The following is a 16,306-nucleotide window of genomic DNA, read 5'->3' as shown; positions in this document are numbered from 1 at the left end:
ACACCATAGCAGTCACACCCATACCATCCATCTATGGGTTCTAGGGATACTTTCCATCTCACGAATGGATTCACGTGTACCAACAATGTGCCATCTTCCTAGCAACCACTGCCTGCATGTAACCTACTTCTAGATATCTAAGCCTGTCTGTAACAACTGCAACAAAGAGACACAGGTACTACTACTCTCTTGAGCATCAGACAATCATCTAGACCTACACTCTGCTAACTTGAAGTAGCCACAACCGAAGTTGGCTGAAGCTAAAAAGCTTACAGGTAAAGCTATAAGAACTTAGGTGTATCTGCCAGATCACAATCTTCCAGCTACTTCGCATACCGTTGTGAATGATTCCAAAACTTCACCAGAAAGAAACTTTACCTCTGACTTTCCTTCCTTTATGTGCCAATACCTGCTTCCAAACTAAGATCTCATCAAGTCCGTCAACTTCTGGCTACACACAGAAGGCATAACTTCTAGCACATCTCCCTGGAAACGTTTAAGAAGATTCACATTTCAAGCATTATGAATTCTCCAAAGATCTGGTAGCTTCAACTAGTATGCTACATCAGTGATCTGCTACGATGCACATCCCTACAAAAGCATCCATCTCTTGTCAGAAAGCTGGCCAAAGAAAGTCTCAACTACTTTCATTAAAGCATCAGCACATCGATGCCCTGCACGCTAGGCCTAAACTGCTTGTAACACCAAAGACGACCGTGCATCTGAAGGAATTCATCTCTGAAAGTATAATGTAAATGCTGCTGTCCATCAGACAAGTGATCATAGAGTCCTGTAGAATCCTCAACCAACTCATGACTCAACGCATATGCTTCTCAGACAACCTAGTCTGAATGAGGAAAATATCTAAAGGTCTGGTGATCTGTCTGCACAGTGAAATCAGCCCCTAGCAAGTTATGCTCCCACGCAGAAAGAGCATGAGCCACAGTGAGCAAATCTTTCTCATATACTTGCAAATTTCTTTCAACATCCTGCCACATTCTACTCTCGTAGGCAACACCCCGTCCATTCTGCATAAGGATTGCACCAATGTTGTTCCCACATACATCACAGTGGACAACAAAAGCCTGACCAACATTGCCATTACCCATAGCAAGGTTTGCTATACCAGCCCCAGTGCCATGCATACCAAGCATGCCTATAGGATCTCCCATAATGCCACTGCATTCCATTTTGCATTCATGGCTGCATGCCAATGTTTCCATTCATAACTCTCTGCATTCTGACCGAAGCATAATCCCTTGCATACCTTGCATTCCAAGCTGACAACCAACAGGGTGATTTCCAAGCATTCCTTGGCCATTCCCAACTTGGCCAGCCACTTCTTGAAACACAAAACCACCACTAAAATACCATGGATGCACTGTGGGGTGCGGAATGACTTGCTGTCCCTGATTTGCATGCTGAAAACCATTTCCTTGGCCATGCAAATCAACACAAGGACCATGAATAAACTGCAATGGAGCATCTTGTCCATTTAGCATAGCTATTGGCTGTCCATTCAATGGAATAGGTCCATAAGGCTGCCTATCAGCATTCCGATCATCATCAACAGAAGCTCTTTCAAACAAAGATTGTCCATCTTGAGAGGACTCCTGTCCCCTATCCCAATCCTCGTCACTGTGTGACATACTTGCTGAATTCTCCTGTCCATTTAATGGCATAGGTCCATAAGGCTGCCTATCAGCATTCTGAACATCATTAACATAAGCTCTTGTTGGGATATCTCAAGGTGTATGCCCCAGACACACCTTGGGTTCTATGTGTGTGTGCTAGAGGCATAGTTAGGTGCCCATAAGCACTATTAGGTGGTAGATGCCACATTGGATGATTGAGAGATTCTAGGAGCTGATTGAGGAGATGATTGTGGAGCTCAGAGGTCATCAGTGATGTCAGTGATCATGTAAGAGGTGCCTACATAAGGACCTCAACTTTCTTCATTCCTCTCATCTTGTGTTCACTTCATGCTTTCCCTTCAGTTCCTCAACATGGTATCAAAGCCCTATGATCCTCCTTGAGCCCATTTGTGCCACATCATCTTCTTCTTCTCTATCTTCTTCTTCTTCTTCATCTTCACCATTTCTTCCCCTTCTTCCAACACTTGCTAGAGCTTGTTCTCCCTTGTCACTTCACCATTCTCCAAGTAGTACGGGCGAACTTTCACCTGCAAGGAATTGAAGAAAGGTCGTCTCTGCTGGTCGCCATTTTCCGAAAATCGTCGAAACTCTCTTCAGCGTATTCTCTGTTTCTGCTCCACCTTTCTCTAATTCCTCTTAGGGGAAGCTTCTCCATACCTTGGGCTATCTTGTGTTGAAATTTGAGCCGCATGTGAGTATAGAGTGAGTGAGAGAGAGCAAGAGAGAGTGTGAGAGCTGGAAGCTTGGAAGCTGAAAGCTTAGTTGCAATAGAAGAGAGTGAGAGTACAACACACTGAAGGAAAAGATAAGGTTTTGTCCTAGTGACAAAACCTTAGTAGTCACTAACCATAGTTAGTGAACTAACTGCGGTTAGGGGGAAAAACCTCTTAAAGAGGGAAAAGTGCCCCTAACTAGCTTATTATATTACATTGGTCACTGCTGAATTATATCTATAATTCTAACACCCCCCTACAGTGCCAATGTCATGTACAAGGCTGATCAATCACCAAACGGATATAAGTTCACGGCACTGCGAAATGCCTCAAACTTTTCACGTGGTAGTGCTTTGGTGAGAATATCTGCAACGTTGTCATGTGTGGACACAAAGATCATACTGATCTCTCCTGCATGCAACTTCTCTCTGACGTAGTGATAGTGAACCTCGATGTGTTTCGTGCGAGCATGAAACACTGGATTCTTTGCCACTGCAATGGCACTCTGACTATCAGTGAGAATTGGAGAGGGACCCTCCAAAGATCAGTAGATGAAGATCAGCAAATAGATGTCGTAGCCAGACACATTCAACTGTTGCTGTGAAAGCTGCCCTGTACTCAGCTTCACATGATGAGGTAGCCACTGTAGATTGTTTCTTGCTCAGCCATGAAATACAAGATTTACCCAAAAAGAAACAATTGCCACTAGTGGACTGCCTAGTGTCATAATCACCAGCCCAATCTGAATCACTGTAGGCATGCATCTGCAAGTCACCCCCCCTGGGAAATAGTAAGCCAAAAGACTTTGTGCCCTGCAAATAACGGAAGATGCGCTTAACTGCCTGCCAATGCATAGTTTTTGGGCTGTGCATGTACCTACTCACCTGAGATACTGCAAACTGAATATCAGGTCTAGTGTTGCAGAGATATATGAGGCATCCAACAGCCTGACTGTAAAGTGTGGCATCAACTGATTCTCCTGCATCATGCATTGTGAGTTTCAGCCCCGGTTCCATAGGAGTGGATATGGGCTTACACTCTTGCATGTTAAATCTGTCCAGGAGTTTCTGAACATACTTGGACTGAGACATAACAGTGCCACGTCTCTCATGAGAGAACTGGATCCCCAAATAAAAGTGAAGCAGCCCCAAATCTGACATGTCAAAGTTGGTCTGCAAATCAGCTTTGAAATCTGCAATTTTTTCTTCATCGGACCCTGTGAGCAATAAGTCATCGACATAAAGAAGGATGACTAAGATTTCCCCCCCATCCATCTTGATGTAGAGGGTGCTCTCAGTAGGACTATTGTGCAGCCCCTTGCTGGTCAAAAAGGCATGTATCTTGGCATACCATGCACGAGGGGCCTATTTCAGCCCATATAAAGCTTTATTGAGCTTGCATACTTGAAGTGCATTTGCTGTAATTTCAAAGCCCGGAGGTGGTTTGACATACACCTCTTCCAGCAAGTCCCCATTTAAGAAGGCTGTTTTTATGTCCAACTGATGAACATTCCACTCAAAATGTGCAGCCATTGCAATTACTGATCGGATGGTGGTCATCCGGGATGTAGGAGCGAATGTCTCCTCATAATCTATGCCCTTTTTCTGAGCATAGCCCTTAGCAACCAGCCTGGCTTTATATCTGTCAATGGAGCCATCTGGCTTCCGTTTGACTTTAAATACCCATCGTGTGCCAATGGCATGTTTACCCTGTGGCAAGTCCACAACATCCCAAGTCTGATTTTTTGCAATGGACTGCAACTCATCGTGCATGGCATTCATCCAATGCACATTATCTTTTGCCTCTTCAAATGTGGCAGGCTCCTCCTCATCAAGGAGAGTACCTGCATATGCTAATTCCACTGAATTAGCACCTTCCATGTGCCTTGCTGCACTGCGAGTCCTGCCAGGTAACGGAGCATCAAGTTTACTCTCCCTAAGAGTCTGTAACAGCCAGTTTGGGACTGTTTTTGCTGCATGTATGTCTGCAATTTCTTGCTGCACCACCTGTTCCACTGCCTGTGGAGGGGGCAAGACATCCTGTGGCGGAACTGAAGCATCAGGAGGTTGCTGTAAATTCTGATTTGGATCAGAAAAATCAGCAGGGGAACCCAAAGCAATGGGTAGCAACCCCTCAAAGACATCCTCTGAAGACGAAGGCATTTGAAATTCAGCCTGAGTGTGAGCTGAATTTTCAGAAAATATCACATCTCTACTTACTATGATTTTGCGTGTAGCAGGATTGTAGAGACGATACCCCTTGCTTTCTACACTGTATCCAACAAATATGCATTTGATGGCTTTATCTGACAATTTGTGCCTAAATTCAACTGGCACATGTGCATAGGCAAGGCATCCAAAGACTCGGAAGTGATCCACTGAAGGCTTCCTGTCATTCCAGACCTCAAAAGGAGTTTTTGTTTTTAAAGCCTTTGTGGGAGCCCTGTTCAAAATGTAATTGGCACACATCAAACCCTCTAGCCAGAATTTATGAGGCATGTGTTTGCTTTTCAGCATACATCTGTCCATCTCCATGAGGGTTCTATTTTTCCTCTCAGCTTTGCCATTTTGCTGAGGGTTCAGCCTGATTGTGAGCTGATGCACAATACCCTTGCCCTTGAGAAAAGCATCAAATTCTGCAGATAGGTATTCTCCACCTCTATCCGTGCGTAATGTCTGTATCCTGAGTCCGGTTTCATTTTCAACCATGGCTGAAAAGTGTTTAAATACCGTGAACACTTCAGATTTCTTTTTCAGCCCATAAACCCAAGTAAAATTGGAGTAGTCATCAATAAATGTGACGAAGTAGAGATGACCACCCAAAGAAGGAGTCCTCATGGGACCACAGACATCACTGTGTATAAGCTGCAATTTGCGAACATCTTTAACTGAACCATCCTTCTTGAAGGGGAATCTATGCATCTTACCTAAAATGCACCCTTCATAGGCATGTGGAGGAGGTATCTCAAGAGGTGGCAATGCATCAACCATTGAAAATTTCTGAAGTGTCATCAAGCTGTTGTAATGCATGTGGCCATATCTGGCATGCCATAATTCTGCATTTTGCATGGCAGCTGTAGGGGTAGAAACTGCCAGAGCATGGGCTGCTCTTTTCTCAAAAATATCAAGCTGAAAAAGTCCACGCAGCAGAGTACCAGATAACCTTAAGGCATAGTTAGCTTCCCTGTCTCGGACAGCACATTTGTCATCCTCAAAGATAACCTGAAATCCCCCTCTGTTAAGAGTGGACACTGAAAGGAGATTTTTGGTTATGCCAGGCACATATAAGACATCTGAAAGTCTGAAAATTGAGCCATCAATGGCAGTGAGCTCAACCTCTCCTGTGCCACGTACTGAATATGAGGAGTTGTTGGCACAAGTGACTTTCTTACCAACAGGAGGTGGATGCAAGGAAGTAAAAAGACACTTCCTAGAAGTGATGTGCTTGGATGCACCGCTGTCAAAATACCATGTGTTCAGTGTTTCATTAACACTGAAAGCAGATGCATCTGTAGAAGAGTCAAAGCTGCAAGTCAAAAATGCATATGTATCATCACTGCAAGAGGCTGTACTATCCCGAGCATCTGGAACAGCCAATCTAGAATCTGAAATGCAAGATAAAAAGGCATAATCTTGACCAACAAAGTTGGCTGCAGCATCCCCACTATCAGATGCATGAGGGGCTGAATCTGAAACAGCCATACCTGAGCTGTTTTTCTTTTCTTTTGCAAGCCTTTTCCTGCATTCTGCTATGTGATGACCTGGCTTTTTGCAGTAGTGACAAAAACCCTTCTTTTTGGGCTTACTTGCATCATTTTTAGCCTTTTGTGAAGGCTGTCCTGACCCACTGGAAGGCTGATTTGCTGATGTCTTTGCCTGTCCCTTTGTTTTTTATTTAAATTTTGAGAGCATGGCTTGTTCACCTGCACGTGAAGCCAAATTTTTCCTGGTCTGCTCTTCCTGAAGTAGAAGTCCTATCAACTCATGAAAAGTGAGGGGATTTGCACCCCCCCTCAATGATAAGTTCAGCGAAGTGTGAAAGCTGAGATAAGACTCAGGAAGAGAATTCAGAGTGTTTGTAATCATCTCTGAATCAGGAATAATTTCATCTATGTTTAACAATTGCTCTCTGAGATCCTGTAGCTTTGTGAGGTGGACTGACATGGAGTCACCCTCCTCCATATGTGTATTGCTCAACTCTCTTTTTAAGAAAGATACCCTGGCATCATTTCTTGCTGCATACATGCTTTCCAAGATATCCCACGCTGCCTTGGAGGTCTTACACGACCGGATATGCGAAATGATAGATCTTTTCACTGAAAGAGAGATGCATGACAAAGCTAAGGCATCCCGTGAATCCCATCTCTTCTGCTCTGGAGTAGTGACTGTAGCTGCACCAACAACTTGTCCTGCAGCTGCACCCTGTGCACGACCTCTTCCACCTCCTTGCTGAGGAGGGGTAGCAGGTGCAATATCTGCTGATCGGATCTCATCCCCATTGACATAATCCCATAGATTTCGAGAAATCAGAATATTACGTACCATAAAACTCCAGAGGGAGTAGTTGGTACCATCCAACTTGTCTTCTTGTGAAAGACCACCAAACGGAAACTCATTCTGATTTTGATGGGCCATTTTTTAGAAAAAGATTGAAGCGGATACAGAGCTGAATTCCCTTATTGGGAATGGAATGCACAACTTCCAAAAAACACAGCCAAGCACGGGCTGTAAATGCAACTTAGATTTCTGTACTTGCACTATCAGAAATCTGTCCAAGCATCAAAAACTCTCCAAAATCTGCCAAAAGTGCTTCAAACACTCCAAGAAAGGCAGTATGTACTGAATACTCCAAAAAATGCTCTCTCAACACAAAAACCCCAATTTGTGGCTTGAAATTACAACCAGAAAGGGGCAAAATTACTAAAAGCCCCAAATCTGCAATTTTTGAACAAAAGCCCCAAATTTCAGACTAGATCTGCAGATCTGTCTGTAAAAGCCCCAAATTTTAAACAAAATCTGCAATTTTGCTCTAGATGTAGCTCCAAAACTGCACAATGATTGCAATGTCTGCAATATACAAAATGCCCCAAATGTACTCCCAAACAACTGAACCAAACTATGGTTTTCTGCAAGATGTGCCTACCAAAGAACACCTGTGGCTGAAGGCAACCTGTGTAAATCTGCAAATACAGATCTGAAAGTACAGAACTGCACGCAAATCTAGGAAGGGTACAGATGGTACGGTACATTACGGACTGTACGGTACAGTACGTACGGGCTGTACGGCAAGTACGAAACTGTTAGCGTAGGTACGGAATCCAACTGTACGGCCAAATTGTACGGATGTTGCAGCGTAGGTACGGCGCTGTACGGTTGCTATACGACAGTTGTACGGCGAGATTGTACGGAGAGGAGCGATACAGGTACAACAGTCTGTATGGTGATGTACGGAGACTGTACGTACTTTGTACGGTGCTACACGGAATATGTACGGACGATGTACGGCGCTGCAACGGACCTGTGTACGGGAGCTGTACGGAGGCAGTACTGACAATGTACGGCATCAGTACGTCGAATTCCGTACAGTCGTACGGACTGTACGGACGAGTTGGAGCAAGCTGAAACGTGAAGCAAAGGGGTGGTGCTTGAAGGGAGCAGGGAGCCCGAAGCTCTTGAACCCGCTCTGATACCAAATGTGAGTATAGAGTGAGTGAGAGAGAGCAAGAGAGAGTGGGAGAGCTGGAAGCTTGGAAGCTGAAAGCTTAGTTGCAATAGAAGAGAGTGAGAGTACAACACACTGAAGGAAAAGATAAGGTTTTGTCCTAGTGACAAAACCTTAGTAGTCACTAACCATAGTTAGTGAACTAACTGCGGTTAGGGGGAAAAACCTCTTAAAGAGGGAAAAGTGCCCCTAACTAGCTTATTATATTACATTGGTCACTGCTGAATTATATCTATAATTCTAACACCGCAATGGCTGCATATTCAAGGAGAAAACACGGAAAAACCAGTCGACTTTCAAGCAGCTAGCTATGGCGACGTATTGTGCCTCTCCTCCTCAGTGGATTGACAAGGTTGTGCGTTTGATGCTACATTAGATGCTACTTTAGCATTTCTTATGTTTTAAAGTGATGAATAGCATCAGTACAACTGTGGCTACAGCTTTGTTTTAAGTTGCTGTACCTGGATTTGCTTGGAATACTTTCATTTAGTCACCTCTATGAAGCATGCAAGTGAAAGCATCATTGATTTGTAGTATGGAATTTGGTTACAAGTCTTTGCTATTCTAAATGCTTGTATTTTGAAGCTCTTCAACTCTTTCTAGCCTTGTAAGAGAGTAGACACTGCCCATTCTGGGTTAGACCCTCTCATGGCTACCATCTTGAATATGGATAAGTTCAATGGTAAAGGCTTTCACACATGGCAGATGAAGGTTAAGTTTGCATTGATGAGGGAAAACCTCTGGGGGCTTGTCAAACTGGCTTCAACTTCTTCTTCAACAGCCTCTAATGCTGGAGAATCCTCAGCTCCAACACACCCGGCAACAGATCCTGCTAGAGAGGAGAAAGCCTATGGCATCATTGCTCTTGCCTTAGGAGATGACTATATTCATCACATCTCTGACTTAGAGTCTCCTTCAGAAGCTTGGCAGAAGCTTGACATTATTTTTTGTGCTAGCTCTCACATCTCAAAATTGTCACTTAAGATTGCTTTCTTTGAATTGAAGATGGTTAGTGGCACTCCTCTGGCTGCCCATGTCAATCTTATGCAGAGTCTCATGACTCAACTTGCTTCTATCAACTCTCCAATCACTACAGATGATGCAATGGCAGTATTGCTCAAAAGTATGCCTGAAGATTATGATCATGTTGTTACCACTTTGAAAATTCTTCCTAATCCTAATCTTGAAGGTCTTATTTCTGCTCTTCAAGAAGAAGAAAGGCACATGGAACTCCGGAGAGGCAATGACACAACATACCAGAGAGGCAATGACACAGCCTATGCCATAAAATTTCAAAAGAGCAAGTTTTCACCTTGCAAACATTGTGGGAAGACTAATCACCTCTCAAAAGACTGCTGCAAGATCAATCCATGCAAACACTGTGGCAAAAACAATCACCATGAAAAGTATTGTAGAGCCAAAAAGGAAGCAACTACAAAGTCAGAAACTGCCAATCTACTTTCATTTGATGAGTCTCCACATGATGAAGATTATGCTTTTTGAACCATCTCCATATATGCTCCAGATCTCTCTTTTTATGTTGAGTCAAGGTACTCAGCCTGAATAGTCCTCCAAAATGAATGAAATAAACTATTGTGTTCTTTGTAAACACCTCTGGTCGTAGGCCATGTGTATGTGTTTTGCTCCATGGTACCTCCTGCAGACATTGTGTGCATGTACATGCAGTGAAGATAACCATTGGAAGGTCTTATGTATCCCTTTTGTTTACCTCACACCCTTGGGAACCCTTGCTAGCATGAGATCCTAGCCATAGATTAATCCTTGACCACCATGAGATGGCATGAGAAACTATGAGACTAGATGAATCCTTGACATAGCCTAAGGCATTCCCTTGAGGGGGGGTTTGTTGGGATATCTCAAGGTGTAAGCCCCAGGCACACCTTGGGTTCTATGTGTGTGTGCTAGAGGCACAGTTAGGTGCCCATAAGCACTGTTAGGTGGTAGATGCCACATAGGATGATTGAGAGATTCTAGGAGCTGATTGAGGAGATGATTGTGGAGCTCAGAGGTCATCAGTGATGTCAGTGATCATGTAAGAGGTGCCTACATAAGGAACTCACCTTTCTTCATTCCATAATCAAGAATTCTCATTTTGTGTTCACTTCATGCTTTCCCTTCAGTTCCTCAACAGCTCTTTCAAACAAAGATTGTCCATCTTGAGAGGACTCATGTCCCCTATCCCAATCCCGTCACTGTGTGACATACTTGCTAAATTCTCCTTGCTGCAATTCAATTACAGCAAGCAATACTTGCACCAGAGACAACCACAGGCTCACCTACTTATAGCATATGGTAATGTCTCCTCCACGGGTTGACCCCCTTGAGGAAGTTGGTGATGTCCTAGCAACGTTAGGGTTTAGTTATTGGCATTGACTCACCTTCACAGAGAGTTTTCAGGCTTTCTAGTGAACTCAGGAGTGAGTTCTTAGAGGAACGGGACTATGTCATGTCACATGTGCATGGCGTACCTAGAGTTGGATAGCAGGTGAACGTGGGTTGTGGGATGGCAAAGGGCCGGTGGCTATTTATAGCCGAGGTTGCCATATATAGAGATTGCTTCATATATAGTGCTCACTTTATATGAAGGAAGCTATTCATAGCGTTACGCTATCTATAGCAGGTTTCCTTCTATGTAGAGGGAGGGCCAGTGCTATTGTGGCAGTTCAATTGAGCACTCCTCAACTGATGGATGGGGCTTGGACCCTGGTCAGGACTCTAGCCATATACATGGTGGATCATAGGTGGTATATTGAAGGTCCTCTAGACAGGCTCAAGTGGTATGGGACGCCTAGGTTAGATACGGGCCTATGGATGAGTCGAGCTATAGCCCACGGGTGGTCGAGAGGATCGAGGTGCCTGCGCATGATTCTGGTTGGATTGAGGACAGGTTTCTAGGTCAGTGATAGGGTTAGATCCTATAAGGTTGTGTGACGTGTCATGTACTCTATCCCATATATCATCCCTGTCAAACCAAATTTTGGTATCCGCATGTGGGTCCCCATCTACACCATTTTACGTCAAAGCAAATTCTTGGACATACACTGACCTTCTTGTCACACCTTACTAATCAGAAGTTGCCTTCCTCTTTCAGTTGTTGAAGTCGATCTCTTATTTGGATGGCTTGATCACCAAGGCAGATACCTCCATGCTTCATATCTCTGCCTCCAACACAACCGTAGTCTCACAGATCTGAATTCCAAGCACACCACTCTACACGGGCGGCCGTGGCTCTGATACCATGTTAGAGAAACCTAGTCTTTGTGGCTAGTTTTTCCACGCAACAGAACAGCAGATGGTTAAGGTGTGCACATCGGAAGAATCGAGGATAAGGGAATACTTGATTCAAAACCTCAAAGGCAACACCCCTCTTCAACTTTGCAGACACCTTTTCAATTGTCACTCTTGACTCCTAGGAGACATTTTGACATGGAATACACATTCAATCCTCAATGATCTCTTACAGCCTTGTAGTCATTCCAGCATTTGGCTCAGCAATGCAGAGATACTCTTATAGAAGGGGGGGAGGAGGGGCACATTGCACCTAATACATGTATACCTTTCAGCAGTCACATTTTATGTTAGCACTTCTTTTCCAATTCAGCAAGTATCATGATTTTGCACTTAGTCACGATAGCACATGCATGTGTGAGATCTAGCAGTTGGCTTGCATGCATGTCACAAGAGCTCATCAAAACCTCAAAGATCCAGAAGGGTGAAAGTTCATGAGAGCCTATAAGCTAGGTTTCTAAAAATGATGTACTTCATCTTGTGGTGGTATATATTGTCAACAAAGGCTGATATGAATAGATTTTCCACCAGCTTGAAGAGTTGGCAATCATTCAGCCTCTGTAAAACTCCAGGGATCTCGTAGGCCTCTGCACCTATAGGATGATCATTGAGTGAACATACCATGGCTGAGTTGTTTGGGACGTCCAGCAAGATCTACATAAGTGAGCTTGCAAAACACACAAGGAGGCACGCTCATTTCTGACAAGATCCTCTGCCTTGGATCACATCTTTGCTCTATGAGCCTCATTGAGGATGCAAAGGATGGCACAAGTGTTTAGTTTTGTCAACTTTGGGAAGGCCTTTGATGGTACCACAAGCCTTGATGTCTCAACAGGGCAAGGTTCAGATGCTTTGATGTCTTTGTTGTTGTATTGTGTGGCTTGGCCATAGCCATGATAGATACATAAGTTTTAAATTGAAGTCTCCATGATACTTGAACAAAATTGGGGTTTTGGATGACATGTTTATGTATTCATTGGGATAGGACATTGAGAGATCAGTTTGTCTACCCGTTAATCCCATCCAATGTCACCAGAGATTTGAGATAGCAAGCTTCTCCTTGAGATGGAAGAATAACTTTTGGTGTTCACAAATACTTAAGACTAATTGTCAATGCATACATACAACTTATGTGAGTTTCTTTAACTTATATTCAAAATTAGTAAATGTAGAAGTGGAGTCTAGTGCCTTTTTGCTTCATGTAGTGGGTTATTCTTCTATGCTCGCGTTGCAGCAAGGCACATGGTTGTCGGTTATTGCAGTCTCCCTAAAGGCAGGCAAAGGCCACGCAAACAGAGTGTGTCCCATGGCGTCGGACAAAATGAAAATCATATGTCTTCCATAAGTATGCTCCTACCCTTTTCAATTTTTAAATCTTCTTAATGGAACTTCTGACCAGTATCATATTATAGATTTGTTCTCTATCATGCACCAGCAAGGCCATAGCAGAGACTGGCTTTTACTCTTTTGTCTTCATTTTCACATCACCATAATAATTACACAAACATTGCAACTCAAACTCATGTTACCTCATCATGCAGCTGCATGGCCTCTGAGAGCGTCAAAGCAGCATCGTCAGCCTGAGACTGCAAAATCTTCCTTTGCTCCATCAGAGGATCCATGAGCTGACTGACACGTTCAGTATGATTCTCAGGGGCCAACTTTGTCATCCAATGCCGTGCACGAACCAAGATACTTTCATCAACTCCAAGCGACTCAGCTATGTCTAAAGCATTTGACTTCCCTGCACAGCCCCAGAGCACCTTGTATTTAGGACGTAAAGTTTTAATGTCAAACTCCAATGATGCAACCTCAAACCGCTCGTCTTTTTCTTTAAGCTGGCTCAGCTCAGCAAAGTGAGTAGTCACGACTGTTAGACACGTATGATAAGCCATGTGCTGAAGTATTGCAGTTGCCAACGCAGCACCCTCAGAAGGATCTGTGCCACTTCCAATCTCATCAAGCAGGACTAAGGACCGCTCACTTCCAGCTTGCATTATTCTACAAACTCGTTGGATGTGTCCACTAAAGGTAGATAAGCTTTGCTCCAAGGACTGGGACACGAAAAAAAGAACAGCACCCTTTCCTTTCAGTTCTCAAAAGTCGTTTGCATAAGCTTGCTTGAAACAATGGAATATATTCATAAGTGAGACAATTTACCTGACTATCACCAATATCTGCCAAAACTTTGTCGAACCAAGGAAGAACGGCATTCCCTTTGGCAGGAAGAAAGAGACCTGCCTTGGCCATCAGTGCAGCCACTCCAAGTGACTTCATTGATGCTGTTTTCCCTCCTGTGTTTGGCCCACTTATAACTACAACACTAACAGCAGATCTAACCTTGAAGTCTACAGGTACAGGCAGATTTGAATTGGCCTGCTTCTGGTGGTCAAATAATGCAGGCCCTAACAGTAAAGGGTGAGACAAGCCCTCAATGTAAACTGAAAAAGCATTAATTGCTTCATTGATTTTTGTATTATGGTCCTTCCCTCTCAAAGATAGATGCTTCCTCATGTCAAATGCAGGCTTTACTGATCCCAGCCATTTTGCATGCTCAGCCCTGGCACATGCAATATCCAAAAGGGTGACCTTTTCCGACAAGATCCATACATCTTCTGCCACATTAGCAAGTTTGCAAGTTAAATTCTTTAAGATAGCAAACTCTTCTGCTTTCTCCATTGAAGCAAGCTGTACTTCGTTGTTGTTCAGCTCCAAAGCAGCTTTGGGTTCCATAAACAGAGTAGCTCCAGAGTTGCTTATATCAAGGACAACACCGCCAGAAACAAGATTCCTGTGAGATGCCTTAACAGCTACACACAGCCTCGCCCTACGTGTAGTTACAATGACAGAATCCATTCCTCCTGCCTCGACAATCTGTTCCCCAATCTCACGAAGTAAAGCTTCAAGGGCCCTCATGTTTTCCCGCCGAGAAGTCCTAATAGCTGCCAAGGTCGGGCTGGCTGTATCAAGAATAGAAAGAGAGGAACTATCAAGCGACTCTTTCAACTCAGATTCAAGGGAGGTGCACAAGTTTCCTCCTGCCATGATCGAGAGAAGAGGGGAAAAAGCATCATTCCCCTTACAGCCATTCAAAGACAGTCCTGCTGCTGTATTTGAATTTCTCGGAACAGAATGCTCCAGCTGCTTCCAGAGTCTCCCAGTAGAAAACAGCATTTTCTGTATTATGCACAGCTCATTAACACTGCATATTGCACCAGCCTTTGCTGCTTTCAAAATTGCCTCCACATCTACTATTCCGGAGAAGTCAAGAGGTGATGATAACAAATATGCAGAACCTGTCTGATCCAACAGCTCCTCACTCTCAGCCTGATTTTTCCCGTGAGGGATGTTACCTGTCTTTGCAACTGCCACTCCAAGAGCTGTAGATGCAAATTGTGCCACCTGTGCACAAATAGAGGACCACTCCAAAAATTTCAGAGATTCCCTTTGGATACCATCGAGCTCTTCCTCATCTTCATCACTGTCACTCTTGTCATTATCAGAATGGACATTGACAAAAGATGCTTCCTCTTGAACCATTGCTTCTGAAAGCCCATAACTTCTGCAGATATACTTCCCTGATTTAATTGAACAAGCCTCTTCATGTGCATATTTGTTACATGAATGCTTTAACACTTTCAAAGCCAGTGAAAGTACATGAGCAGGAGGATCTGAAATAGCCCTCCCCTCAACAGCCTGAAATACCGTAAACGTGGACAGCTTTGTCTGTTCACAGAGAACAAACGTAGTCATGGCATGGCCAAGACGTGCATGCCATGCACAACGTTTTCCGCAGGCTTTTGAAGTTGCTATATCACTATACCCTTTGCGCAATTTGTCTTTTGGACAGATTAAGATTTGAAGCCATTCGGCTCTGTAACAGGGTCCTCCCAGAAGGGGATGAGTCATCTTAAAAGAATTTTCCGGTGGACTCAGTGCTGCTAGACAAAAACAGGAGCATTACGCATTCCATACTAGCCGCGAACCGTCTTTGTAAAATCACATGTTTGCCATTGGTGAAATGGATTCTATTGCAAGTGATGAAAGTGAAATTCTCAATGAAGAGCCAAAAGGGTCGGTTTGACAAAATTGTTTTGGAGTCTAGGCTTGCGGAGATATTGTCAAACCACTTATAACGACACTTCGCATTGTCTAGGAAACTGATTAGAAGGACACGACAACTGCTTCCTGACGGATGGGCATCCTCTCAGCTCGTTGCTCTGAGCTCTGCTCGACCGTTAGCAGTGCCTTGTTCTTTTTCATACGTTGTACAGTTGCATATGGCAATCTCATTTCGGTGTTGGGTACAGCACGCTTGCAATTAGAATTTCCAAGACGCCAGGGAACGTATAAATCTTCTCGTCGGATAATTTCAATTTTCCAGAAACGGTCTCTTCAAGAACTATGATTGCTGTTCTCAAGTTGGGAGTAGTACTTCAGTACACAATCGAGGACTTGTAAGAGCTAGTCGTAAGGATGAAATTCAGCCATCCAAAGTTGCCCACATCTATGTAGTTATCACCAATCCTCTAATAAACAAGGGAGTACAAGTACTCGTGAGCACTGCCTTCAAGTTGGTTCTGTTAAAGGAAAACAATTGTCAAGATGAATAAGCCGTGTATAGGAAAGTTCGAATGATTTGCAAACTCCGTGTGTGTGTGTGTGTGTGAGAGAGAGAGAGAGAGAGAGAGGAGGGGGGGGAGAGAGAGAGGGGAGAGAGCAGGGAGAGAGAGAGAGAGAGAGAGAGAGAGAGAGAGAGAGAGAGAGCGGGAGAGAGGGGGGGGAGAGGGGAGAGAGAGAGCGGGGGGGAGAGAGAGAGAGAGAGAGAGAGAGAGAGAGAGGAGAGGGGAGGAGAGGAGAGAGGGGAGGAGAGGGGAGGGGAGGGGAGAGGAGAGGAGAGGAGAGAGA

The 16,306-nt window shown here is 44.0% G+C and overlaps 1 protein-coding gene across 2 annotated transcripts in view; it reads right to left on the bottom strand.

Annotated features, from left to right (window-relative positions):
- The window catches only part of LOC147893792 (DNA mismatch repair protein MutS, type 2), a 40,623-nt gene extending 24,714 nt beyond the window's left edge, over positions 1 to 15,909 (bottom strand). The window contains exons 1-3 of one of the 2 annotated variants that reach the window (XM_087385890.1): positions 13,559 to 15,909; positions 13,383 to 13,452; positions 12,928 to 13,142 (exon numbers count right to left, since the gene is read on the bottom strand). In XM_087385890.1, coding sequence (XP_087242016.1) covers positions 12,928 to 13,142; positions 13,383 to 13,452; positions 13,559 to 15,307 — 2,034 coding nt within the window. In that variant the 5' untranslated portion in view covers positions 15,308 to 15,909. Of the gene's footprint in view, positions 1 to 12,927; positions 13,453 to 13,558 lie in introns of both variants that reach the window. The other variant, XM_087385888.1, reaches the window with a different exon arrangement.
- Positions 15,910 to 16,306: the final 397 nt, after the last annotated feature.

This window comes from Dipteris shenzhenensis, chromosome 15 (assembly GCF_047967505.1).
Source record: "Dipteris shenzhenensis isolate YYH24624 ecotype China chromosome 15, Dip_SZ_1.0, whole genome shotgun sequence".
In the NCBI taxonomy this organism is placed as follows: Eukaryota; Viridiplantae; Streptophyta; class Polypodiopsida; order Gleicheniales; family Dipteridaceae; genus Dipteris; species Dipteris shenzhenensis.
This window is presented reverse-complemented; position numbering and strand designations above follow the sequence as displayed.